Raw genomic sequence first — 26,455 nt, 5'->3', positions numbered from 1 at the left:
TAGTGAAAAGCCTGTGTCACTCCAGTTTCATTCTGCTTTGGTGAGCAATACGCCCCCAGGGCTCCTAGAACTGTACTACTGTGAGGCAGGGGTGAGTTTCACAGTGCTGCAGACTGCTCTGCCTTGTTCCCCAGTGAGGCCAAACAACAATTTTACATTCCTGCTGTGTCGTCCTTCATGGGCAGGCCTGCGAACAGCTCAAATTCCTCCTTCTACTGGTCCATCACTGGGCTAGGTTTCTGTTCGCAAAATCCAGGGCTCCGGGGACTTCATATAGAGTTCCCTGGCTCCCACTGACAGGTGCTGCACTGCAAATGAACTCACTGTTCAGATGCTGCCACCGTGTTTGTGTGAGCCTGAATGCAGGGGAAGCTGAACAAATGGCACTTTATCAAACCCTCACCATCCTCCTGTCCAGGTGGCTGAATTGCTTCCAGACAGTCCCTGTTTCCACTGGTGTCCTGTCAATAATAGTCCCTCCAGGAAACATGGGCCTTCTGGCTCTAGTTCCACTGATCATGATACACCACCCAGAGCCTTCCACACTCCAGGGGTAGCATGCACCTGACCCTCACACCGGCTGGGCCTCCCATGCAGCAGAGGTAAGACTTCTCTGGCTTTACCAATTTGAAATGTTGGAGGTATGTTATTTAGTCAGAATGTTGTAGTCAGCTTTAAGCCTTTGATTGGAAAGCCTCCATTAGCAAAGCCCAGGAGCTGTTGACACTGGAACTACCACTGCAGCTGCCTGAATGACGAGGCGATAAAGAGAGGAAGAAATTGTTCCAGCGGAAGATGCTAAATTTGCTGGAGATTTTTATGTCCCACACTTGGATGAAACATGGCAGAGTTGTCCCAGGGTAGATTTCAGAAATAGAATCCTTTCCTTCTCATCTGCCTTTTGTCCTCTTTTTTTCCCCTCCACATTTGGTCAAGGACTTGGGCTTCCTTATTGCTCATACCCCATCCGGATGCCTGAATTAGATTTGTAGATGCAAAAAACTTCTCTACTGATACAAGGTGCTGTTTTTGGCAAGAAAGATTTTGTCACGTTCTCCCTTTATCTATTCTCTTTTGTTTTCCTTGTGCTTTCTTCTGTCTCTCCCCTCCCCTCTTTCCCGTCTCTTCCGTAAGGGAGCCTCGATCAATTTTTCACATGGTGCCCACAACTGAACCACTTTCGCTGTGACTTAGCATGGTGTCTACACATACACTTTTTTAAAAATCTTACAGTTAGCGGCAGAACAGGCAATTAAAAAAATTAAAAGAAAGATAATAAAAACAATTTGTAATTTAATGTCAGCAATCAGGAAAAATGTATAATACATTAATACTAGATACTAATAACGTTCAAATACAAATGAAACTTTAAAGGTGCACTTACCATGCGCAGTCCTGGAAGAGAAGCAGTATTCTTCAGATTCCTGTTGTGAGAGCGGAATTGTTCCTGCTGCCACTGAGCCCAGAGCAGGGGGAGCCAGGCAAATCCCAGGCACCAAATCCCTGTGGAGCCATCCCTGCTGCAGATGCTGGCCCAGATGCTGGCTCACCCGTTGCGTCCATGCCACGCTCAACTCCCACCTTCCAGCCTAGCCCAGTCAGCTGCAGTGTCACTCCCATCCCTAAATTCCCATACAGCCATACCTGAGGGGGCGGAGCATGCCCAGGAGCACCTGAAGTCACTGACCCCCCCCACCATGCATTACAGCTGCGGGTGCCACTGCTCTTCTGTACTGTTTCCTTTCCTTATCTTCGCTCATCCCGTCTTCCCTCCTCCCAGATTCATAGATATTAAGGTCAGAAGGGACCATTATGATCATCTAGTCTTACCTCCTGCACAAAGCAGGCCACCGAATCTCACCCACCCACTCCTGCAATAAACCTCTCATCTATGTCTGAGCTACTGAAGTCCTCAAATCATGGTTTAAAGACTTCAAGGAGCAGAGAATCCTCCAGCAAGTGACCTGTCTCTCTCTCCCTCACCCATCCATCACCCCCTTCTTTCCTAATAGTCTTTCTTTGCTGCATTCCCTGTCTTGTCTCTCTCCATTCCCCTCTGATGCTTTTTCCTAACTGTGAAGCAGACAAAGAGGAAATGAGAACTCCCTTTAGTCTCTCTTCTGGGCAAGTGTTCTTTAATGGAGCAGACTGTAATACTTGTCACTGATTGTCCCTCAGGTTTAGAGTCAGTTCATGTAGCCATGTTGGAGAGCCTGTGACTGAATAAATGTGGCTGAATGAGACTGAATTTCTCTTATCCCAGAAAAAGGTGCTCACTTCCTCTGAGGGTAGGAAGGGGTGACTACCAGGAGAGCAGGGTGGAGGAGTGACTGAATGAGCAAGACAAGTGAATCTCTTTTTTTACTCAAAAAGAAAATAGTCCTTCCATTGGGTTAAGAAGCAGTGGGGCCCACTGGAGGAGAACTGTACAGATGCCTGTGAGTGACTGAACATTATTATTGTTTATATGACAGTAGCTTCTAGAAACCCCAGTAAGGTGCAGCCGATGAAGTGAGCTGTAGCTCACGAAAGCTCATGCTCAAATAAATTGGTTAGTCTCTAAGGTGCCACAAGTACTCCTTTTCTTTTTGCGAATACAGACTAACACGGCTGTTACTCTGAAACCAGTAAGGATTGAGGTCCCATTGTGCTCGGTGCTGTACAAACATATATAAAAGATGGTCCGTGCTCAATGAGCTTACAATCTATGTGGAGACTAAATTCATTTCTTACATGAACATTACAGTCCTGAGTGAAAGGCTGAAATGCTTTCTTGGAGCAGGCTGGGGAAATCCCTCTGTGTGTCTGGTGTGGAATGAAAGTCCCATCTCTCTGGGTGACAAAAGATTTCTCTCACTTTTCTCAGCTACGTATTTTGCTGTTGATCATAAACTAGAAAACAAACCCAATGTTTCAGGGGCCATACAAACTACAGCTTGTTCTCAGATGATCTTGTTGCAGGGAGCAAGCCTCTGGCTGATTCACTAGCTGTAAAAATAAACACAGTCCCGGGGGGGCGGGGGGAGGCTGCAGGGTGCCGAAGGAGGAGTAGAAGCTGCAGCAGCTGGTGTTTTCTTTGCTGTTTCTTTTCAGGGGATCTAGGCAGGTTGGAGGTGCAAGTGATTAATGTAGAAATGATAACACCTCCCTGCCCCTTCATGGAGGAAAGGCAACTCCTTGTGTATCACTGTTCTTCAAACTCTTCCCATTCCAACCTTAAAACATCCCATCCCCTCTGATGCAATACTGTGGGGACTGACAGCACATCTATGTGTATTAACTGTGTGGTTTTCATATATGCTGGGGGTTTATTCTGCAAGTTTTACAGGGTTGTGCACACATTCTCTGAGACTTCCCTTTTGGATTTGTCTAGTCCCAGGGCACATACTATATCGCTTGTCTGCAACTGATTCTTTTCTAGTTGGTTCCATACCAGATGCTCTAGAATAGGGGACATATTGGAGGCACGTCTGGAGCACACTGCACTCCATTGATCCCTACCTCCATAATGGCTCCTATGCTGCTCTAGAATGAGCCACAGATCCGAGACTCCTTATTTCTGTGCGAGCGATTTGCCTTGGTCTTGCCTTTTTTGTGCAGGAGATAAAAATCCAGTAGACACAGGGAGGCAAGGGCAGGCATTTAGTTTCCAAGGCTCATGAACTAAAGAGGGATGGTAGAAGGTCCGTACGCTAACTTATGGACAAAGATTTCCCACACGTGATAGCTAAAGTCTTGGGGTGAAGGAGCCTGGTTGTCATCTTTCTCAAGTGGGGCTGATAAGAGGCAGAAATTAAAGTCTGTAGATGTTTGTGTATAAAGGCAATAAAATCTTCCTGTTTACTCAGTTGTTCATTTATTTAGAGAGCAGGACAGGTTCACTCTGGGGACTGGTGATGGAATAGGGAGCCTTTAACATCTAGGTCACTGGTTGTAATCCAGAAAAGATTAGCAGTGGCAGAAAATTGATTCTTCACTATATGACAGATGATTGGTAGCCTTTGTGGAAAATCAAAGGTTCATAGGGTGATTTCTAGTGGGCAGGTGGCCATGTCACACAATCACCATCAATGGTGCATCTTTTGGCTGGCAGTCTCTACAGAAAAGGACAGATTGACTGGACAGAGAGAACAAACACACCAAAAGGTTGAGGCACATTGGCAGGGCTGTATCAAGATGCTCACGCTGCTGTTTTACCTGCTCTGTGCACAACTAAAGGATTTCAGTCTCCAGGACTGTCAGCCTGGCACTTGCTACTTTTCAACACTGAATCTGAATGTCCTTTCCAAACTGTAATACAAGCCTGTACTCAGTAAAAATGCTCTGTTATTTTTAATGTGAATGCTGGTGTGTATGCTCCTCACTCTGTGTGATATATGCATGCATAATTTTGACAAGGCCCTGATTTACAGAAGCCCAGACCATGCCATTTTGTGAAGGGAGGTGTGGATGTTCCCAGCATGTATCAATGTAGGTTTGTTTCTCTTTGTCTGCTGGAGCAAGGGGAGAGGAGGGCTGCTAAAGACTGTGTGAGTCACGAACACACTGGAAGCTTCTTTAGTTTTACTGCGCAAGGCTGGCTCCTGCCAAGACAAGTGCTGGCACACCCTGCAGCAAAAACCGGGGTGGGGGTGGGCTTGGGGGGGAGAGACAAACAGAACAGCACTGGCTAGCCCTCTGCATTTTAAAGTGATGGCCCTGTGGGGTCTAAGAGGTCTGTGTGCAACAATGGTGTGTTGCCAAGAGTGTCTCTATAGATGTATGTCTGCAAGAGGGCATGTCTTTCTGTGCCCTTGCCTTCACCTGTTAAAAAGGTGTGTTTTTTAATCTTACAGTTGCTGGTTACTCTGAGCTATTGTGCGGTAAAAATCACAGTGAAGAACAGGCAATTTAGTTTTTTTCTGTGAGGTAAATTAGGTGAGGTCATCCCCTATACCCCTGCCTAGGGCTGACCTTGCCTAATTTCTCTCACAGTAAAACTGAAGTGCCTTGTCTTCACTGTGTTTTTATGTCATGGTAGCTCACGTGCATTAGTTAACCTGAGATAAAGAACATGCTCTTTTTTAGTGGTGAAGACATGGCCTATGAGAATTGTAGTAGTGACTAATGTATCAGAATGTGTGTGAGTGTGAGAGAGAATTTTCTCAGCTTTTGATAGTTAGATTTTGGGCCTGCCTCTACACTCCTAGTTTAACACAATTTTAAATCAGGCTCAAGGAGTACACATTGTTCTCCGGGGCATAATTTTTAAATCATGCTACACCTGTTATAGAGCTGTGCTGTAGGCTCGCTTCGAAGGTAGTCGTGAGCGCAACGAAGAGCTCTTCTTCTTTGTAAATGTGGTGTGCCTATTCCACACCAGTTTTGAAAACAGCTTCTCTGAAGCTGTTAAATCCCTGTCCATATTACTGTTCAGCAGTGGGACCTGGAGTTTTTTAAATTTATTTATTTATTTTTAGGAGAGAATTTTATTTGTGTAACACTTACAAAGAATCACCAAAAAAGATAAAGCAAAACTATGCAACAAAACAAAAGCAAACACAAGGTATAACACAGCAGCCTTCAGAAGGGAGAAGTGTTCAGGCTAGCCTGGGCCCAGAGCGGGGGGGCTTCCTCGACACTCGTGGTCTTCCACCCTCCTGAGGTGGGACCTGGAGAAAATGATTAGAGAAAATGAAGCATGTGCAGAGCTTTTTAGTTCCTGTTAAGGAACAGATAAATCCCAGGTGGTACACTAAATGTGTTTCGCTGTAAAAATATCAGTTTGCTCCTGAACATGCTACAATGTCCAAAAAAATTATCTTCTGGCATCTGCCCATAGGTAGAATGAAGCAGGGATCTTGGCTTCAAACACACACAAATATCCCCGATTCATCCTAACACTGCAAGTTTCAGGAAATCAAGTAGGATTTACCACAGTTAGTGCGTGTGGTAAAAAGAATGAAAATTTCTTACAAAGTAAACCAACAACTTTTCTCGATATATTAGTGTGCTGCTTCGTACACCTCCCATTACGGGCAATACTGTCGTTATTTCGCCACAGCCTGTGTTGAGGTGGCTGTGGAGACGCTCTACACCAGCGACCACCCTTAAAGACATTCTGGTGGACACAGTGAGGATTCCAAAAGGAGTGCATACCAGAACATGGGAGCCTGCCAGACTCCCAGTGCCAGCTCAGCTCTACCCTCACCCCGCGCCTTTGGGCAACTGTCTCTCTGGGCAATGCTAGTCTTTCACTCTCCTTGTGCTCAGAAATTCTAGAGGGGGTTATGCCTAGCTGTTGGCTCAGGGTTGCACTGGGTGGAGACTGCATGTGGCTTCTCACAACGCAAGGCCAACCCCAATCTGGGCTCAAATATCCCTCTCCACACTCTATTGTATACTATATGAACATTTTAAAGACTGCCAAAGACTCTTTTGCATTCAGCAAAGTGCACAACCTAAGTTGTGGATTGAAATAAAAGTAAGTAGGAGGTAAGAGTTGACAGTGTGCTTGGCACTGTACAAAGCACAGAAGACAACAAAGCCCAAGTTGTTTGCAATCTAAAGGTGAGATTGTGCCCAGCTCCTGTGTGGGTGTGTGTAAGGGAGGGAGCTCTTTGGGACAGGGACTTTTGTTGTTGTTGTTGTTGTTGTTCTGTGGTTGTACAGCACCTAGTAGAGAGGGGTCCTGGTCCACAACTAGGGCTCCTAGTAGTTGCAGAATTACTGAAGCTCCTAATAATAATGAGCCTTCATGCTGCCCCTTGTGTTCTCGGGGTCAGGCACAATGGGAGTTGTGAGGAAGTACCAGAGATTCACCCAGGGCTTTAGACAGATAAAATAGAGTTGGTCAAAATAATTCGAATGTTCAACTAAAATCTTTTGCACAACTGAAACTTTTGGCAACTGTTTGTTTGTGGACAATTTTCAACTGGCTCTGACATAAAATCAGTATCAGCAATCTCCATCTACCCCTCAACCTAGCATAATTATTTGGGAGGTTTTTTCTAGGGAGGTTCCTATGTATTCTGTAGTTCCATAAGCATGGTACTTGCCATGGAATTCACCACTTGCCACGGAACAGTGTTTCAGACTCTCAGCTCTCATTTTTTTAAAAATATGTTTATACCCCTTCTGGTTATGAAGGATTATTTGAATCATTAAAATACTTGTTCATAGATAATAGCTTTGACAAAAGGGAAAGTTTGCTAATAATTTATTTGACAAATATTATTTGACCATCCATGGAGTTTAATGGATAATGGAAATATGTATTCACTTATTATTAATTCAATAGCTGACAGAAAATGTCAACAGATATATTATTTGCAATTATTATTCAGGCAGCGTGGAGTAATATAATGTATAACATTATACAAATAATTGCTCCTGACAACAGATGTTCTCAATAATCTATTTACATATGAGAGATATTATTGGAGGAGAGGAGACCCCAGATGTTATAGGGGGTCCATACAGTACCTGTTAACATTGGGACGCCATAGAAAGGTTTGAGGAGGGAAATAAGAATGTAACTTCATTGAAATACACTGATCTATGAGAGATTTTTTTGGAGGCAAAGAGTGAGGAAAATGATCAACAGCTTGCTAAGGTATAAAGAATGGCCCTTCTAAAGGGTGGACATTTGGCATATATATGGATTGGGTTTATAACCTCTCTCCCAATATGAGACACCCCTGAAAGGGCCAGAGAAAGAGCAAGAATGACTCTTTAGCTCAGTGGTTTGTCACTCACCTATGATGTAAGATACTCAAGCCCAATTTCCAATGACTATTTATGCAATATGGAACAGCTTCAACAGATTGAGACACCCCCCACTCCAGAATATCCCATAGCCCAGTGTTTAAAGCACTCTCCTGAGAGTTGGAAGATGTAAGTCCAAATCAGATGGAGTTGGGATTTGAACCTGGCTCTCCCACAGTCTGGGAGAATGTTCTAAATACTAGGTTACCCTCCTGGAGCCGTGTTTTGTGCAGGGTTTGATCTATTAGGCTACCTGTAAGAACACCTATTTGCTCAGTTCCTGCAAGCAAGATAGGCAGGGTAATGCCTAGTTGAGGATCCTGCCAAGGCTTAGGTGTGAGCTAAGTGCCTGGGTGTCAGGTCTTAAGTGTGCATGCCCAAGTCAGATTTTTAGGCACCTACAGGACTCAATCAGCAGAAATTTAGGTACCTATAGGGTTAGGCAGAAGCTGAGTGGGAGTTCTGAGGATCTAAATTTTGGACTTAGGTACCTAAATCCCTTTGGAATCTAACCCTTAGTGCACCTTTGATCCTAGGTTCAGGCCTGAGGAAAATTAACCTGTTAGCCTGTTTGGAGCCAAGCTTGTGGACATTTCCCAATTAATGGTATCCCCACTGTTTCCTTAAGTACCTTTGAGTCTCTCTGCCAGTCCCTTATCTTTATCGTTATTGATTTATTTCCCTCTAACAGTCATCTGTGCTTTAAACACATGCAGTCAGGCAGAATAATATCAAACAGTTAAACTGGGATGCACATGATATTTCTAAAAAGAATAAAAACAACTGCTTCATTCTCCACAATTGGCATAACAATTGTCAGGAAAGGATAAACAAGCTGCAGGTGTTGGAAGTGAAACAGATACTTGGAATTGCTGGAGTTTGTTTTTCTAAACATAAGAATAAATAGATATTTTAATAAGAAGACATTCTTATTTTACACAAAGGAAATCAATAAAACAAGAAAGAATGAAAGTAAAGTCTCTTTGAGAGAGCACTGTGTTCATGCCTCACTCCATAACAATAGCCATCTGGAATAGAAACTGCTCCTCAAACTCAAGGGTCTCACAGAAAGCAGGCAAGCAGACTCCTTAGAAATTATACAGTGTAGTACACAGAAAACAGTCACAATAGTTACATACAGCACAGAACTGAAACCTCTAAGAGGAACTATCATGCCACCCCATAATCAACTTCTCTCTTACTGCTAACTGCCTCCTTTCTTACCTTAGTTCTCTTTGTGGGATTTTGGGGCTTGCTTGCAGGGAGGGAGAATCAAGACTAGATGTGGGGAAGAAGTCTTGAGAGCTTTCACCTGTGTAAGCAACCTTAGCTTATGTATACCAAGCTGTTTTGAGCACAGGCTGCAGTTTATAATCCATCTACTCTTGGGCCCAAGTCTCTGTGGGCTTGAGGTGCAATGTGAATGTTTTCCAGTTGTTCATAACTCTGTGCACTGGGTTGGATTATTTGATTCACTGAGATATGAGTGAGAATTAATAGGAGAGGGGCTTCTTTCCATCTAATATTTAGGTAGGTTGCAAACAAGGTATTCCTGTTACTGATTGCTGAAGTTGGTTCACTTGTTCATCTATATGTGGGGAACCATATCCCTATGCACATTTCATCAGCTTTCTTTTGCAATCAGTATCATTGTCAACTGCAAATTACAGCTGTGGTTCATGAGAAGCTGAGAGTAAGTAATGAAGCCATGGCAAAACCTTAGCAAGGAAAGAATTTCCTCCATAAGCAAGTGGGAGTGTTCCCTTATAGCTAATGGTAGCAGCAATTCTTAAATCAAAGGGCATAATGGGACTATCTCTAGACAGCAACGTGCTTTAGATCATGTTCATGTCTGTATCTGTTTATACATATTGTGCTTGGACTATCCCCTTTTTCTATTAGCAAGATTCCCCTTCCTCTCCCCCCCATAGCTGAGCTGTGGAGAAGCTGAGAGGCTGTGGGTACTCGATGCTGATTAAATTCTGCTGACTGAGGAAGATGTCAAACTCTACCCAAAGCAGAAAGCCGCCAAGGAAAAGCTGCTTTTCTTTGCTTTTGACAGCTGGAGCCATGAATTTAAGCAGAGGTCTCACCTTCAGGCAAGTCAACAGCTGGGCAGAGAGCAGCCCCTCTTAAAGGGAGAGTGCTCTAAATTTTCAGGAGTTCAGTGTTACCAAAAGGTGAAGAAGTTGAAGTACAGGAGAACATTCATTGGAAAGAAGGAGGTGCAGCTGCTCTCTTTTTCCCCTGCCCCCCACATAATATATATATATATATATATATATATTTTTTTTTTCTCTTGTTAAAGAACCACCAAGTGACAAACAAGAAAGAGGAAATGAAAGCCCAGCCAGAAATCCTACCAGTGGTGTTTTCTTCTCTTCCCCTGCCCCTTAAAATGTACGACTAAAAAATAAGGAGGCAGAATAAAAAAATTGTAGTGCAGAAATTCAGAGTCCATGAAATCTAGGCTTCCTGAGAAACAAAAATGTATGTACTGGGCCTTATATACTCCTATATTTGTTAAGGCCGCCCACGTTGTGGGAATTGCTGGCTCAGTAGACTGGTAATGGGTTAGTAGAATTTTTTTACCACTGGGTTGCCTATTTAAGTCTAGCTCTGTATAGTGTTGATCATAAGGATTTTAGCGTCTGATGGTTGTTCAGTTCTTTGGTGATATGAGTTTTCTGATATCCATTCAGTGGATAGATGTCCATGTCCCAAAAATCTGTCACAGCTGCCACTAATTGACAATTAGGTGGTTATTGACTGTCCTAATGGAGAGATCACGTACCGAATGGTCATTGAAACTGAATTAATCTACACAAACATTTTCTCCCTAAAAATTCCTGCATTTGCTACTACATTTTCAGCTCCATTAGTGATAGTGGTGGTGGAAGCCCTAGCAAAGACAAGTTTTGACCAATATGCCAAACAACTAAACAAAAAAATATGAAATCGCATTTATATTTGATCTATGCAAAGAAAAATGAGATTAAATGCAACTTCTGTTAAGAACCAACCCAAAACTTTGCCCAAATTTGGGCCAAATCTAACCACCCACATTTTTTTCCAATTCAGAAATGATGGGTAATTTTTTTCTAAAATTATATTTCCGTACTAAGCAGGTCTGCAGTTCCAGCTTTTCAGAAGAATTAAAAATGGAAGGGTCAATATCATGAGAGGCTGTTTTCATGGAACCAGTATTTCAGCTCCACTCAAGCAGGAAGGAACTGGAAACTGGTGCAAAGCCTGTTCTTATGAGATTTCCAACCCAGTTTTATCGATCCACATGGTTCAGCTAGAAGTTTGGCTAAGTATTGAACCTGCTGGGTATTTTTGTGAACCAAATCACCGAACTTTTAAGGATCATCCACCATCACTGATTATCATAGTAAAATCCAGGATCTAGCTGAAGTCATCCTAGGCCATCCACTGAAACACCATCCTTGTTGTGAGTACTACAGACAGGGTTTTGAGTGTGCCTAGTGAAATAAACTCAACTGCCACCACATCATGACATTTACAGCATGATGTCGCAATGTCCTGTGTTGTTACTTTAGTGTAACATCATGCTAATGCATCCACGTATTGTGTTGCAATGTTGCTGCTATAGCTGTGCCAATACTCAAAGAAAGTCCACAAATATTCATTGTTTGTAAAAGAATTCACTCTGTTTACTCCCCTTCTGTGTTTGCTTCTCACTAATATTCTAGCAAACAAGTTTATTGGCAAAGATGATTGCAGAAACAGCACATTTAAGGGAATTCAGGAAAATATTTGAGGGAAATCAATTTAAAATTCACTTTCTGCAAACATTCACACTGGAAATCTGATTGAGTTACATTCATCTAGCCGTACCATGTAATTTATGTGACCAGTCACACATTTAATTTCAGACACTTATTATAATTAATGAATAAACTAGAGAAAATCATTGTGTGCTCATAGATGATTTTCCAACAGAAAAAATGTTAAATTCTTCTGATAAAGTATCCATTAGGAATTATTCTCCTAACTCTAGTTCCCATATGTCTTGGAGATCAAAAGTGATTTTGTGATCTGCAAATCTCTCTTAAGCTCTGTGTGTAAGACATAGAATCACCTTATTAAAACTGGAGTCATCCTGAAAAATTTGCGACAGGTGGTAATCACAACCTCAGCACATAAAGTGCTAACCTAACAGTAGTGGGAGTTAGATGGCTAAAACCTTGCATGCTACATTGATGTTTTAGGGTATGTAAGTGTGTAAATTCATCAGGTTGGTGTGAATGAGAATCAGGCCCTGGATCTTCTTTCTGCCTTTTGTCACAGAACAGACTCTCAGGGCTAGCTGAATGTAGATTTTGTATTTGACTGGACCGTAGCCTCCCACATTTTCTTGCTCAGAGTATGTATTGGAGACAGCAATAGATAATTTCATCTGTGCTAGAGACTCTCTGTTCCTATTACCAGGAAATAGTTAATATTCTTCCCCGCTAGGGCCCACATGCACCTGCAGGTCTGTGGTGTGTGGTTTCTTCTCAGGCTGCATCTGTTACTCTGCAGCCTACATGGAGGTTATAAAGTGTAAATGGAGAGTTTGTGAGATTACCCTTTAGTGGTAATGCAGCCTCAAGGGCTAGTACAGAGGCAGTGAAACCACTATCTTAGAAGAGAAGCAATTTCTGTGGGGTGAGCAGTTTCAACGAAGCACAATTCTCAGCTGTTGTATAAGTGGGAAATACAGTATCTTCCATTTGAAGATCTCAAACCACTTTACATACATCAGTTAATGCATCTTTACAACACCCATTTGAAGTAGATATTTGTTATTATCATCTGATTGTCCAGATGAGGAAAATAAGCTAGAGAGAGGTTAAATAAGTTGCTTGAGGTCACAGACAGTAAATCTGTGGCAGAGCCAGGTATGGAATTCAGATCTTCTGATTCCCAGTCCTGTGCTTTAGCCACTCAATCATCCTTCTGCTCCCATAGTTAGTTATCTAATAGCCTTAAGCAAGGAAAGAATTGTTAATCCCAACAGCTAAACCCCATAGTTAACTATATCAGCTAGCTCACAGCAGCCAGGGGATTACTGGGGTCAGTTGTTATAAGGGAGAGTTGTCTGCTAGCCCTGGGCAGAGGGAATAATAATTAGGATCATCTGTTATAAACTAGAGTCAAATGTTATGAGTAAAATGACAGCAAAAGGGCTTGATTCTTTCCTGCTTCTGAGGTCTGCTTGGTGCAGGAGCAGTGGAATACGAGTGTTGAGCTCATCAGGAAGCTGGTTAAAACTCGCTGTTTCTGTGGACTGATCTACTTTGGCCCTAGCTCTGGCATGAGTTAAAGTAACCGCTAGGTGGTTCTCGCTTATGCCAGCCATAGGATTCTGTTAGAGACTATGCCCCAGCTAAGGATCAGCACTTGAGGAAAAGTCCCTCTGCTATTCTTTACTTGCTCTCTCATTCCATATGCCATGGTGGGGTGGGGACAATTGGCATGTGAGCCAGATGCACTGGCTTTATGCCAGCTGAGAATGCCCTGCTATTAGGGGAATTTTTAGCCAAAGGCACCAGTGTAGGCCTCTATTCTTAGTGAAAATGTCCTGGTATCTTTAGGGCTACACCTTCTAAACAGAAAGAGGAGGCTTTCATCCAGAAAATAAGAGCACATGTGCACCCGAATATGGCATGACTGCATACACAAGTCAGGCAAATGCAGACAAATGAAATTACTATACACAATTCCTGCTCCACTTTTGAAGATGAAGTTTTACTTAATGTCCATGCAATGAAGACAGCATCTCATTTTCAAGCAAAAGGAACTCATGTTATATGAGGCTATGGAGATGGAAGGAGATGCTGTCATTCTGTTTTCTGTGTGTTGCACCTTGAAGGAAAAATATTTTCCCTGCTTGCAGTTTTTGTTTTTTTGCTTCTGGTCCAAAATACACGTGTTACAGAAGGAGCCTCTATGTTTTCTTATTCTCTCTCTTTCTCTCTCATGAAGACTTTATATTTGTGCTTTCTTGTTTTTTACTTTTCTTAATCTGAAATAAAAGTCGCCTAGTCTGTTTTATAAATGGGAAAACGTAACAGTTCTTATTTCTGACCACACCACCTGGTTCTCAATTTATCTGCTTTGGAAGGCTAGGGTTTGAATTAACAGTTCTAGGATGATTATTATTATTTATATTACCAAACTACCTAGGAGCCCTAGTCATGATCCAGGGGCTGTACACACAGAACAAAAAGATGGTCCCAGCCCAAGGAGCTTACAATCTAACTTGTGGCTTATGGATTTTTAAAGGTCTGATTCTCTTTTTAGTTATATTAATGTAACTTAGTTGGAGATACTTCTGATTTGTGCTTGTATAAATGAGAGGAGAATCAGGCCCTATGTGTTTCAAAGCTGGTGCTATGCCACTAAGCCATCTGCCTCTGGCCACACAGGGACGTAATGCCAAATTAGACAATAAAAGACATTGCTTACTTTGTACAACCTTTTATTTTCCTCCTTAAATTATTTTTAAACAACTTTCTGCCAAGGAGCTCTGTCTATGTACAGAACTGCTCTGGTCACCAGCACTGTTACTAGGGACTTGAGCTTTATGGCCCTCATAACACCGAAGGGCGAAGGTCAAGCTGTGGAGCCATTGTGCCAGCCCCACATTTCTTTTTAAACACATGTGAGAGACAAAGCTCCCCTGAGACCTCTATGGAAAACTGCCTCAGGGGGAGATGGGACAGAGAGCAAGAGAGCACTGGCCTGACAGATAAGCTACATCAAAAGAAGCAGGGAGCAGCTGTCCATCTGGAGAGGGGGTTTTCTTTTTTCTTTTAACAGAGAGAGAGACTGTCTCAGAGAATAGTCTTAAAGTATTTTGCATGCAAAGAAAAAAAGGGGGAAAAAGCAACTCATATGGAGGAGGGGAAAAAAGCCCCCACACCAAACAGAAGGAGGTGCTGCTTGCCTGGAATCTCAGGTTGAATCTCTTAAATCACTTTTAGTGCTTCCAGTCCAAGTTACTGCCTCTGTTTATAGAGTTACAGGGAGAGGCCCAAAGTGAACACACTTCCCAAATCAACATGAGAACTCGGGTCTGAATCAAAACTAATATCATAAACTTCAAAACTCTTTCATTCTGACAAAGCTTTTGTTCTGTGGCTGGGTCAATTTTAAGCCTATATCTCCATAAGGAAGAAACATAGCCTAATTCACAGACAGCTCACTGTATTTACTGTAGTGTAGACTATATAATTACACAAAATCTCCAGTGCACATAATAGCTAATAATAAGCTCTGTACATACTGATAACTGTTGATTATTAAAACAGTACAAAGTTACTCTACTGTTCTAACAGTAACACATTCCATGAACTTATTTTATTAATGTATTTAGCTTTAGATACACAAAAAACCCCAGTTCCCAGCCTTAGGTACTTTAACAGTTGCTACAACACACACACACACACACACACACTCACAAAACCACAGCCAACCCTCAGCCCAAACAAATCCAGCAGCAAATCACAGCCCATATAATAAAGCAACCAGCTGACAGGAATATCTCCCTCTCCAGCGCTTGCCAGAGACCCCTCTCCCCCACTTCTCCTTGTATCTCAGAGCACTTAAAAGGACACCAAGAAGTTTAGGCCTTAAATGTAGGTTGAAAATGTCCCTTTAAAGCTATATAATGACACCGATGTGTAAACTGAGAAAGTTCATTTGCTCTTTTGATAAGTTTTTTTCCACACCTCCAACCCATACCTCAAGGTTTTAAATTGTTTGAATATCTGAGAGGAGCCCAACCTGTAAAATTTGGATCTAGTTTTCAAGTTCTCCCCTCCCTCCAATCTGATGGTGTTTTGATCCGCTTAGGTTGGGTCTGTAATATCTATCCCAGTATGGTAGTATCTGAGCACCTCACAATCTTTAATGTATTCATCCTCCCTACACCCTTATAAGGTTGGGAAATACTATTATATCCATTTTACAGATGGGGAGCTAAGGCTCGGATCCTCAAAAGTATTTAGGCTCTTAACTTCATCTGATTTCCATCAAAATGAGAAACAGCCTAAGTCCAAAGTCACTCAAAAAGTCCATAGCCGAGCAGGGAACTTAACGTGTGTTTCACAAGTCCTAGGCTAGTACCTAAACACTGAACCAGCTTTCCTCTCATGAAACTGAGACTGGATCCAGATATGAAATGCATCTCTGGGTCTAGAGTCAGATTCCAATCTCCTCCAATTTCTGTGGTTTGGTTTGGGCCCATCTCCATTAAATATGGTATTTACATAACAGATTATAATGGCTGGATGGGGAAAATAATAATCTTTTAAAACATGTATCAGGACATAACTTGAGGTGTTTAGAACAGAGTTCCCCTCCCAAATAATACAGATGTGCATTACTGACTGAATACATTGTGGGATTTTTCTCCTTCTTTGTAGCACCTGGTTTAAGTCTTTATAGGAGGCAAGACACCAGACTAACTGGACCAATGGTCTGTTCAGGTACGGTAAGGCCTATGGTATGTTTCTTCATACATATGGTTTAAAATGATTCCTTCTGTAGAAACTTCAGTGAATCCTGCAGGTTGATGGAGGGTATGACCATGTTCATTATCCAGTCTGTGATGCTCACCAGCCCAAAGTGTCTTTCCATTTTTGTCGCACACGGTTGTGTGCCATGATGCCATCCCACATCTATTCACAGATCCTTATGATTCAGGCTATCTGGCATCCAAAGTATAACTGGGACATGGTGCACCTGTGTGTGTGTGTGATATTGCATGTAATACTTCAAGCCTCACTAGCTTGGGTAAAGAGACGTATGCATCTTTGGAACTGTTCAGGAGTTGTTGCCATTCTGGGTTTCATGTACTGCCACCTTAAACTGAGAGCCAATTCTCTGCCTGCTACAGGGATATCTGAAAGGTAACTGCCATTTTGTGTTTCAGTTATGCTGCAGCAAGCTTGAGTCTGACCTGCACCCTCCTGAGCAGTGCAGGCTGGGGGCACAGCATCTGCACCCTCCAATTCTAGGTCTACCTGGCCACCACATAAGCTAGAACAGCCTCAAGGGCTACACTAGCTTATGGTAGTTCCTCATACCCACCTATGGGACACTGGTTCAAAATACCCAGAAGACAGAGAGCATTATCGATATCCCCGTCAGCCTCAGGATTGCCCTTGACACTCCCCTGCACCACGTACTGCAACAGGATCTCTTATTCTGCCCCTGTGCTGTTCAGAGATATTTCTGGCTGGGCAGGGGGAGCATCCACCTGTGTTCTGGATCAGAATATTACAGGTGAAGTCACTGTGATCTCTTGATATCTCTCTCTCATCCTCCTCCATGGAGGCCTTATATTTGTTCTTTCTCTGTTTGAGTTCCTAAATCAGAAATAAGTCACCTTGACTGAGATATACATATTTCCCTCCTTGTGTGTGAGGGAAAAAACAACAAAGAATGACAAAAGAAGATTTCGCTCAGAATCTGTGACATCACCATCATCCATATCAGGTTGCAGTCTGGCACTTGTAAAATTCACATCAACCCCACAGACATATTTCCTTAATTTCAAGGATGTGATGGTAAGGAAAGAGTTTATCTGTAGTGCTCTGATTTACATGGCAGTTTTAAGCACCAAAAAATCAGACTACCACTTGGGACCCCATGCCCTTGTGCTGTCTTGGCAATTCACAAGCCTGCCATATGGAAGAAGCCCATACCCCAATCCTTCCAGTGAGCTCAGGATTCCAGTTTTCCACAAAGCCCCACAAACTGCCAAAGTCAGTTCTGATTGCCTCATTGAAAAGCAGAGTGCTAGTTTTTCCCAACAATGCGCTAGTTGCCATGAGCTGTGCTCAATCTGTAGCACTAAGGTGAAAAGTTTGTCACTGATGTGGTACAAAACTGTGTGGACAATTCATAGTGTCTCTCTCTTTCCCTTGTAACAGATCAGACTAAAGCCAGTACTTCAGTGATCCCTTTGTCTCCCAGGTTGTGTCTATGTTAGGGTTTGGGGGTTGTTTTTGTTTTTTTACATTTCTCTCTACAGCTGTCATTGGTTCTGCTCCATTGCTGGCAGCAATGGTAGGAGCATAAGTATAGGCCTTGAGTCTGATTCTCAGCTTACACTACTGTAAATATGGAGTAACTCTATTGACTGGAGATTTACTCCAATGTATCTGAGATCAGAATCTAGCCTTTGTTTGGAATCCATTTGGACTTTTGGCTAAAATCAAGCATGTATAATCTTGTTTAATCTTATACAAACCTGTTTAAAAGCCTGTGCAATGTTGCAATAGTTGCAATCCATGGGTTGCCTTGATTAACTAGACCTAAGGCAAAATGTGTGGGGCCAGAGAGAGGTGTTCCTAATGGCTGTGCATAAATTCTGGCATTTGCTTCTGCTGGAGGTCCATTGGAGCTTGAGTCTCACCATTTTTAGCATGGCATACTTCTTGGGTTATTTTTAAAAAAAATTCCCTATAAAAACCCTACAGGTTTGGAGGACAAACCTGAAGAATGTTAATTGATTAGGGAAAAGACCCGCAGGAATTTCACAGACTGGGAGAAACTGAAGATTTTTCAAGATCTCCATGAGATTTCCTTTCTCCCCGCTCATCCGCACTTACTGTGTGTGCTTTTCAGGACTAGAAAATCCTCAGGCCAGAATCCTCAACACACAGCTACACAGGGAAAGCTCATGTGAGGAGCGACAGTGTTAACTCAACATCCTCATCAGATAGTATAAAACCTTCTGCAAAGGCCTTTAGAAGCTTTATTACTTCATATATTTTACTGCTGCCTGTAATGAAAGGGTTACAGTCTCATAGAATGTAACAGTGCGGGCTGACTTGGCTGGAACAGACATTAACTTCCACAGTAAATCTGGCAGGAGCTGGTAATTACAGAAAAAGCAGCCAGGGGTCATGGCCAGCCAAGGCTCTGGGGTAACAGAGCAGAAAATCAAAACAGAGGGGGAGGGGAAATCATGTTCATCATAGTCTTAGGGCTGAGGTCGGTCTCCTCCAAACTGTCAGGAGCCTGTTGTCAATTGTTATGTTTAAAAGGAGCCCCTGGAAGATGAGGTAATAATAATGTTAAACATTAACTGTGTTAGTGCTCCCACTGCACTGTAAATTCACCTCCACCCCAGCACAGTTGGGAATGGCAGAGCACTTTGTAGAGACAGTCAGAAAGTGCAGTTTTCTAATTGTGCTTTTAGATTTGTCCCTTTCTCCACTGAATTGTGGCACTAACCCTGGACTCAAAGGCTCCTGCTTCTTTGATTGTGTACTCCCACTTCAGAGCCCTGGTTCAGCTCAAAGGTCACTGTCCATATGCACACAATCCTCATCCCACCATTGGTTCTGTCTCAGCAATGGGCTAATGTCTATCTGCATACTTGCAGTGTTGTTTTCAAGGTGGTGGTGAGAGTGCTTATCCACTCACTCACTAACATCAAGACAAAGTCTCAAATGCAGAATGGCAGAGAATGCGCTGACCTCCTCATGATAAAGCCTTGGAAATAAGGAGATTGACTATATGACTGCCTTGCAGGCTTCCTGTCTTGCATGGGGACACTGTGTGTTGGAGCAGCTGCCTTCTCTTATTTTGAAGGCTGGACCTTCTTCCACACTTACTATTACTGCTTCATAACCCTGACCACTGTTGGGTTTGGGGACTTTGTAGCTCTGCAGAAAAACGAAGCTTTGCAGAAGAAGCCACCGTATGAGGCTTTCAGCTTCATGTACATCTTGGTCGGTTTGTCTGTGATTGGTGCTTTCCTAAACTTAGTTGTCCTTAGGTTTTTGACTATGAACTTGGAAGATGAGAGGCGGGATGCAGAAGAGAGGGCATCCCTGAGGAGAGTCAGGAACAACATCCACCTGAAAGCTAAGGAAGACAGTAAGATCAGAGATGCTATTTTTCTATCCATAGAAGACAGGACAAGTCAAATGAACCTCATCCCACTGATGCAGGAAGACGCTGATAGACCAAGACGCCACTCTTCAGACTCCACCGCCAGAGTCCCTTCCTTCTGCACGTGTTTGTGCTACAGACCGCGGCTGTGTGAGAGCCCTGCCCCCTCCCATCCAGAGACCCTCAGCTGCCACACCAATCCCGTTTACTATAATTCCATTTCTTACAAAATCGATGAGGTCTCTCTGAGCATGAGGGATCCCACTGGTTTCTCCTCCCCTGGGAGCACTTTATCGTCCAACAGCCCCAGCGGCAGGGAACACCACCGCCTGCAGAGGAAATCCATCTAAATGTGCATGCTCTTTGGGAATTTTTACTCTGAACTGTATTCTGCTACTGAAGTCATTAACTGATGAAAAAAAAAGTGCAATTGCAGAGTCCCGTACTCCAGGGTCTCGCCTTACAGCTAATCTAAATTGAGGCCTGTCATATGGCTATGTCTCTGAAATACGAATACTACCATGTTTCATCCATGAAGATGGTGGGGACAGGGGCATGGCAGTGTGGGAAGAGGTGTAAAATGCAGATCTGTTTACAAACTGTAAAATTCACCTTCCCTGAGTAAATCAGAGGCTTTTCAGCATCCCTGTGGGCTTCTCTCACACACAAGCAGACTCTCCTGCTATGCTGTTCCTTTCCCACCCCCATTTAAACTCCTCATGTCTTAACACAGTTACTGTGGTTAAACACATGATGTATCATTACAAGAACAATATGAGACAGACTGGAAAATTGGGTTCTACCCCTGGCTGCGTCAGTGACTTGCAGCATGTCCTTGGGCAAGTCACTCACTGTAACCTCTCTCTGTCTCATTTTCCCCATCTGTAAAATGGGGATAAAAAACCCTACTTTAGACATGTGCTGAGCCTTAATTAATTCATGTTTATAAATAACTTTTGTTAGGAACTTTGAGATGCTTTCAAGACAAGGCCAACAGAAATGTAAGATATTATAATTGATAGTAACAATTAATGAAGTTTAATACACTTTCAGGTGCATCTGAAGTTATACTATCCTCTTGAAAAAGTCATCACAACATATAATTCTACATGCCTTATACACAGTCTGCTCACTTGTTTTGCAACTGTGTTCTGCTTCAAGGAACAAGCCTCGTCACTATCTCCTCTAGGCTAGAGACTAGAACAAGAGCCCCTTTAGCTGGAAACTGGAGTCCCATCTAAGGCTGAGTGACCATGGATAAAGCTGGAAAAAATGGTTTGTTTACTCATTACACTGTAATTAACTGCACGCATCTGCCTCTTTTAGTGCATTATATGTTGTCTAACTGAAGCAGAGATACACTAAGATGGAAACCATCTTATTAAAAGCTCAGGGCTATGAACTTACTCAGAGAAAAGGGCATTGCAGCACCAGCAAGAAGGTCCAAGCGTCAGCTGAAGGTCAGGAGCAGCACTTCTGTCTGTGGTTTCCAGGCCGTCTGACACTTGGTGACTCAATTTATTCTTTAAGAAATGTTGGTTTTACAGTAAAATGCCCCACACCTAAAATTTCCATTGGCATATTAATGTCTGAAATTGCCCTTTTGAAGATAGCTACTGCTAAAGGTAATTGGGCCTGTTCTGTGTTCTCTGAGCCTCATGCCAATTTAGAACTGAACGTTTGTATTCATTTTTCATGTTCCATTTTCATTAAGATGAGAAATTTTTTGGAAGGTTGTGTGGACTAGAGTCCAATCAAATGCCTCCATATGGTCCTCATTTATCTCTGTTCAGGTACTAGTAGATCTTAAGCATCTGTGACAAACCATGAAACAAGGGGCCAAGGTCAGAGGTGATGTGTGAGGTGATATAACTTGCACATCATTAAGAGGGTGTAAGGGATTTTAAAGTTGGTAGAAAGTGTAACAAAATATAAGTTAAATCCTATCCTCCTGCATGTTCCTTTTCCTGATGCACCTCTGTCTTTCAGCCCATCAGCATTTAAGTTACAAAAATGTAGAATTATGTAAGTGGCAGATTGGTCCCGCTGTTGTGCGGAACTTTCCTGGATTATACACTACCTTGGTGGAATTAGCTAGTGAAAGGATCAGAGTCTTCGCTCCCACTCCTTTACCTAGAGGCCTGCCTGACCTCGAGGACTCCTCTTTCACTCTCCTGTGTGGAAGAGTCATCCTAACCCCGACAAGGCTGGGCCCAGGATTCCTGGGGGGCTAGACTCCCAATCTCGTCAAGGTCACTTAGGTCAGGGTCTAGGGTGTTCCCACTCCATAGTGCTCTCTCCACTCTGAATGCTTCCCTGACCCACTGGGCATTACATATAGTTCAAGCAAATACGCTTTATTAAACAGCAATCAATTTAAAAAATAAGGAAAAAATGGGAATGGTTAAAGGAAAACACATAACCCAGTTCTGTGGCATGGGACATCACAACCAGCATCTCTGGAATGTAAGGGAAGTTGACAGCCTGTTCCTCACACGTCCCAGGCCTCCTGTCCAGGCCCTGGTTGTGTTGCAGGGATGCTGTGGGTCAGACACTTAGTCTGGCGGTGGCCACACGCCTTCAGTCTCTAGGTGGCAGGGCCCCTCTTCCCAGCATCAGGGCCCCCATCCCTCCTCCACAGTTACAATCCCCCTCCAAGGTTGGCCTGCAAGGCCTCTTGGCTGGGGCGTCTCCCTGCGCTGGGCCCACTGCCCATCGTTCCCCCTCGCTCTTCTGAGCTGCTCACACCAGCTCCAGCCCCAGCTCCACTCTGCCTCAGCACTATTGCTGCTCTGCCTCCAGCCCCCTGGGCTGCTCCTTCTGGCTCTGGCTGGCGCAGCTCTGCTCCCCAGCTCAGCCCAGGCTCCTGCTCTCTCCTTAGCTCAGCCCCACTCTGGCCGAGGCAGCTCCAGCCAGAGGTGAAAGTAAGCTGGTATGCCCCGGTACGGCGTACCGGCAAGAGCCAGTGCACCGTACTGGGGCAGCCTGGCTTCCCCAGGGGGCAATTTAAAGGGCCTGGGGCTCCCAGCAGTGGCTGGAGCCCCAGGCCCTTTAAAATGCCTCCAGAGCCCCGCTGCTGGAGCCCTGGGGTAGCGGCTGCAGGGCTCCAGTGGCTATTTAAAGGGCCCGGGGCTCCCCTGCTTCTACCGTCCCAGCCCTTTAAATAGCTGCTGGAGCACCGCTGCCACTACTCCAGGGCTCCAGGGGCTATTTAAAGGACCGGGGCGGTAGAAGCAGGGGAGCCGCAGGCCCTCTAAATGGCCCCCAGAACCCTGGGGTAGCGGGGGCTCCAGGGGCTATTTAAAGGGCCAGGGCTCCAGCTGCCTCTGCCGCCCCAGTTCTTTAAATAGCCGCTGGAGCCCCGCCGCTTCCCCAGGGCTCCGGCGGCTAATTAAAGGACTGGGGCAGTAGAAGCAGGGGAGCCCTGGGCCCTTTAAATAGCCCCCGGAGCCCCAGGCTGCTGCTGCTACCCCAGTGCGGGAGGGGGAGCACTTACCTTACAGGGTGTGCTGGGGATGGCTCTGACCCCCTCAGCCCCACCCCCTTCTGCCCAAGGCCCCGCCCCTTCCAGCAGCCAGAGCTGGCCCCAGTGTACCAGTAAGTCACTGGACTTACTTTTACCCCTGGCTCCAGCCCACATGGAGGATGGGACCCCTGGCCTCCTGACTCCCTCATTAGTCGGCCCACCCTGTCAATCAGGCTGACCTGGAGTGTTGGCCTCTCTCCATTATCCCTGGGGACTGTCAGTCTCAGGTCCTGGTCTCCCATCAACCCTTCCCCTTTCTTTTGGTACTGGGAGATGGCCAACCAAAAATCCCCACTACGTTTTAGTAAGAGGTCGACCTTACATTTAGTTAGACTCCCATTCTCCCACTTGTACCCACTTACTGACATGTAGTTTGCACCACCTTACACATCACTTTGGAATCTAGTTGCATATATTCATTTTACTTACTTGATTTGACAGAACATTGAATGTGGTCAGAATGCCTAGCTGGCTGCAGTGACAGCCTGAGTGTGTTGAGATGAGACTCTAGTTCATTACACAGAAAGGATGCCAGAGATCAAATTTAGGACAACGTGAAAATGAAAAACACAGGTGGCTCAGGTGATTGGTGATAGGAAATAGACCTTTTGCGCTGGATCACTCATTCTAATCTCACCAGGCTGGTAATGATCTAACTTAATTATTATGTTATGGCTGTGATTTGGAATATGTGAAATGAGTTGATGGTCTAAGTCCAGTTCTTTGTGGACAATAAATGAATTGCTTCTGAAAAGTAAGACTAACCCTAACCTTCACCTCAAACTGAACCTTTTGTGAGGTTCAAAAATTATGATAAAGTTTTAGTTTTCATGTTCACTGCTGCCTCTGCACACCTGGTTTCTTGCTGGAAGCCAAAGTACCAAAATACAGTGAGAACGGCTGTTCGTCTAGTATTTCTGGCTGGATAAAAAAGCCAGAAATACTAGAAGTCTCGAGAAAGATTTTTCTCATGAGATTTCTAGCCCACTTTTGCAAACCAGGACATTCAGACTGTCAGAATAAGCTTCAGATATGCTTTCAAAATTGCGGTGCTTAGCTGAATTGAACCTCTGACTCATCTGAGGTTCTTCCATCACTAGGCTGACAGGTGCCCTTGTCAGAGTACTACAATTTGTCCCCTTATTTGTAGTCTCTATAAGGCCAAAGATTGAATGGACTTAAGAGAGTCACTACTTTCTCACTCTGAGAGGCGGTCACTCTGTAACAGGGTGCTGGCACATTGGTAGGACTATGTGTGGGAAGCTTGAACTATGGCCCAATATGGTTCTTGTTGTCTACCAAAGACCTCCATTCCAAAGACTGTTAAACAAGCACCGTCTACAAGCATTCAATTCACTGAGGGTGGAATTCACCCCTATGCAGAGGACCAAGATCAATGCACCCCTTAAACCCTATTCAAAACATAACACATAAAGACACAAGGAAAATAATAGTACAGGGATCTTACAGTAATGTGGGAATAATTTTTACTTTAACCCTCAATACCATTTTATCTAACCTCAAAGTCATGATTCAGCATTTCTAACATAAATAATTTAGACTAACAAAAGTAAGAGATTCTCGGGTTTATGTGGGATGAAGGTAAATATGAATTTTGTAATGTGGCATAGATGAGAGGTAAATTATGGTGAAATGGGCATCTTGATCCCACCTTTAAGGAAAAGCCGAATCCTCTACCACAAAACCAAGGCTGACTCATTGCTTAATGAACTGAACATTGCTCAACAAAAGCTCAGCTCTGAGTTCCTTTTTTATATACTGAATGTGAGTCTTGATGAAGAACCACAAAATTGCACTTTGCCTTAGAAACGCCTACTGCATAGTAGTAATAAATCCCAAAGGTAACAAAAAGGTCCCAGAGGAATTGTTTATTTAACCTTCTTAACCTCCTCCCCCGCTCCCACCCAGTACCTAAACCCACTCATGTGCTTATTGGGAATTATGAGGTAGGTTCCCAGGGTCACTGCTTTTACATTGTGGTTCCAAAGAAGTGTAGAAACTGTTCTGTTCTTTCCTTGTACTTGCTAGCACCACTGACAATGAAAAAGAGAAAATATAGGCATAGCTTAAGTCTCAGTGGAGCCACAGCAAGTTACTGTTATGTTGCACTTATAGACCATTCACAGCATCTTTCATCCAGTGATCTCAAAGCACTTTACAAAGCTGCATAAGTGTTATTATCCATATTTTACAGATGGGGAAGCAGACCCAGAGGGTAAGGAGCTGTCTAAAACTGGAGAATTTTTACAAAAATGGTGAAACTGCTCCAGAGTTAGCAAGGTTAAAAGCCCTAATGCAGATAGCTCTCCAGCTTCAGCAGCAGAATACCAAAAACAGCTGTTGGAGCCACAAACCTGTCTACATAGGAGCTCCAAACCTTGCTAACACCAGCTGCACCAACATGAGCAACAGTGGATTTTTTGTAAAAATTCTCTAATGCAGAGAAGGCCTCAGGAACTTGCCCAAGATCACAGAACCAGTTAGTGTCAGGGTCAGGAATATTCTTGTTCCCTGCATGGTTCAGGATATGAGTAGACCATTGGGCTGGAAGGTTGGAATCATTTCCTGGGAAGTGAAAGGGGGAGACCTCTCTTAGAAGACCTCAGTGCTATTACTGCAGAGAAATATTCCAAAAGATTTCCCTGTAGAACATGATTCAGATGCTAGAGTGAATTCAGTCTGAAACACCTTGATTCCTTTTGCCTCTGGAAACATGTTACAGCGGATCTACTCCAGCTCCTAATGCAAGAAAACAGTGGTGCTAAATGCCCAGGAAGCCTTTTCCATAGAAAAGCACCACTTTTTGTCACATTCCGTTATTTTTAAACCAGTCCTCTCACCAATTTAGACTGTAAGCTCCTTGGGGCAAGGACTGTCTTTTTGTTCTGTGTTTTACAGAGCCTATCACAATGGGGTCCTGCTCCATGACTGGGGCTCCTAAGCACCACGGTAATACAGACAAATAATAATACATTGTCACCAAAATCATTATAGACCTAGGTTTGGACAGATCTCATCTGTGAAGATTTCCACTAGCCATGTGAATAGATGTTTGGTAATTATTAGTGCAGAGCAGATGGGCTGAGTTTGAAATTGCACTTTACCTCTATGTAGCCCTTTTTCTTACCCTTTGACCTATCAGTTTGAATGCTGTTGACAAAGGTTTTCAACAGCCCACTTTGATTACAATATCTCAGGTACCCGCTTCAGTAAAAGTCAGTCAGTAATAGTCTGTGTGCT

At 43.6% G+C, this 26,455-nt stretch overlaps 1 protein-coding gene and 1 long non-coding RNA gene across 2 annotated transcripts; both read left to right on the top strand.

The window, feature by feature from the left end:
- The first annotated feature begins 531 nt into the window (after nt 1–531).
- Nucleotides 532–21,636, top strand: LOC122466235. The gene is made up of 3 exons (XR_006291601.1): nt 532–602; nt 16,185–16,247; nt 20,722–21,636. It is a non-coding gene; the product is annotated as an uncharacterized LOC122466235 (long non-coding RNA).
- LOC102930603 (potassium channel subfamily K member 9) lies at nt 18,772–20,064 on the top strand. Its single transcript, XM_007069400.2, has one exon. It carries the CDS (start codon nt 19,320–19,322, stop codon nt 20,016–20,018), a length of 699 nt encoding a protein of 232 aa, XP_007069462.2. The 5' UTR covers nt 18,772–19,319; the 3' UTR covers nt 20,019–20,064.
- Nucleotides 21,637–26,455: the final 4,819 nt, after the last annotated feature.

This window comes from Chelonia mydas, chromosome 6, assembly GCF_015237465.2.
Source record: "Chelonia mydas isolate rCheMyd1 chromosome 6, rCheMyd1.pri.v2, whole genome shotgun sequence".
NCBI classification, from domain to species: Eukaryota; Metazoa; Chordata; order Testudines; family Cheloniidae; genus Chelonia; species Chelonia mydas.
Note: the sequence above shows the minus strand (reverse complement) of the source record. Positions and strands in the feature narration are given on the sequence as shown.

Excerpts from the sequence above, each read along its gene's own strand:
- LOC102930603 (XM_007069400.2), top strand. The coding sequence starts at position 19,320 with ATGGGGACACTGTGTGTTGGAGCAGCTGCCTTCTCTTATTTTGAAGGC.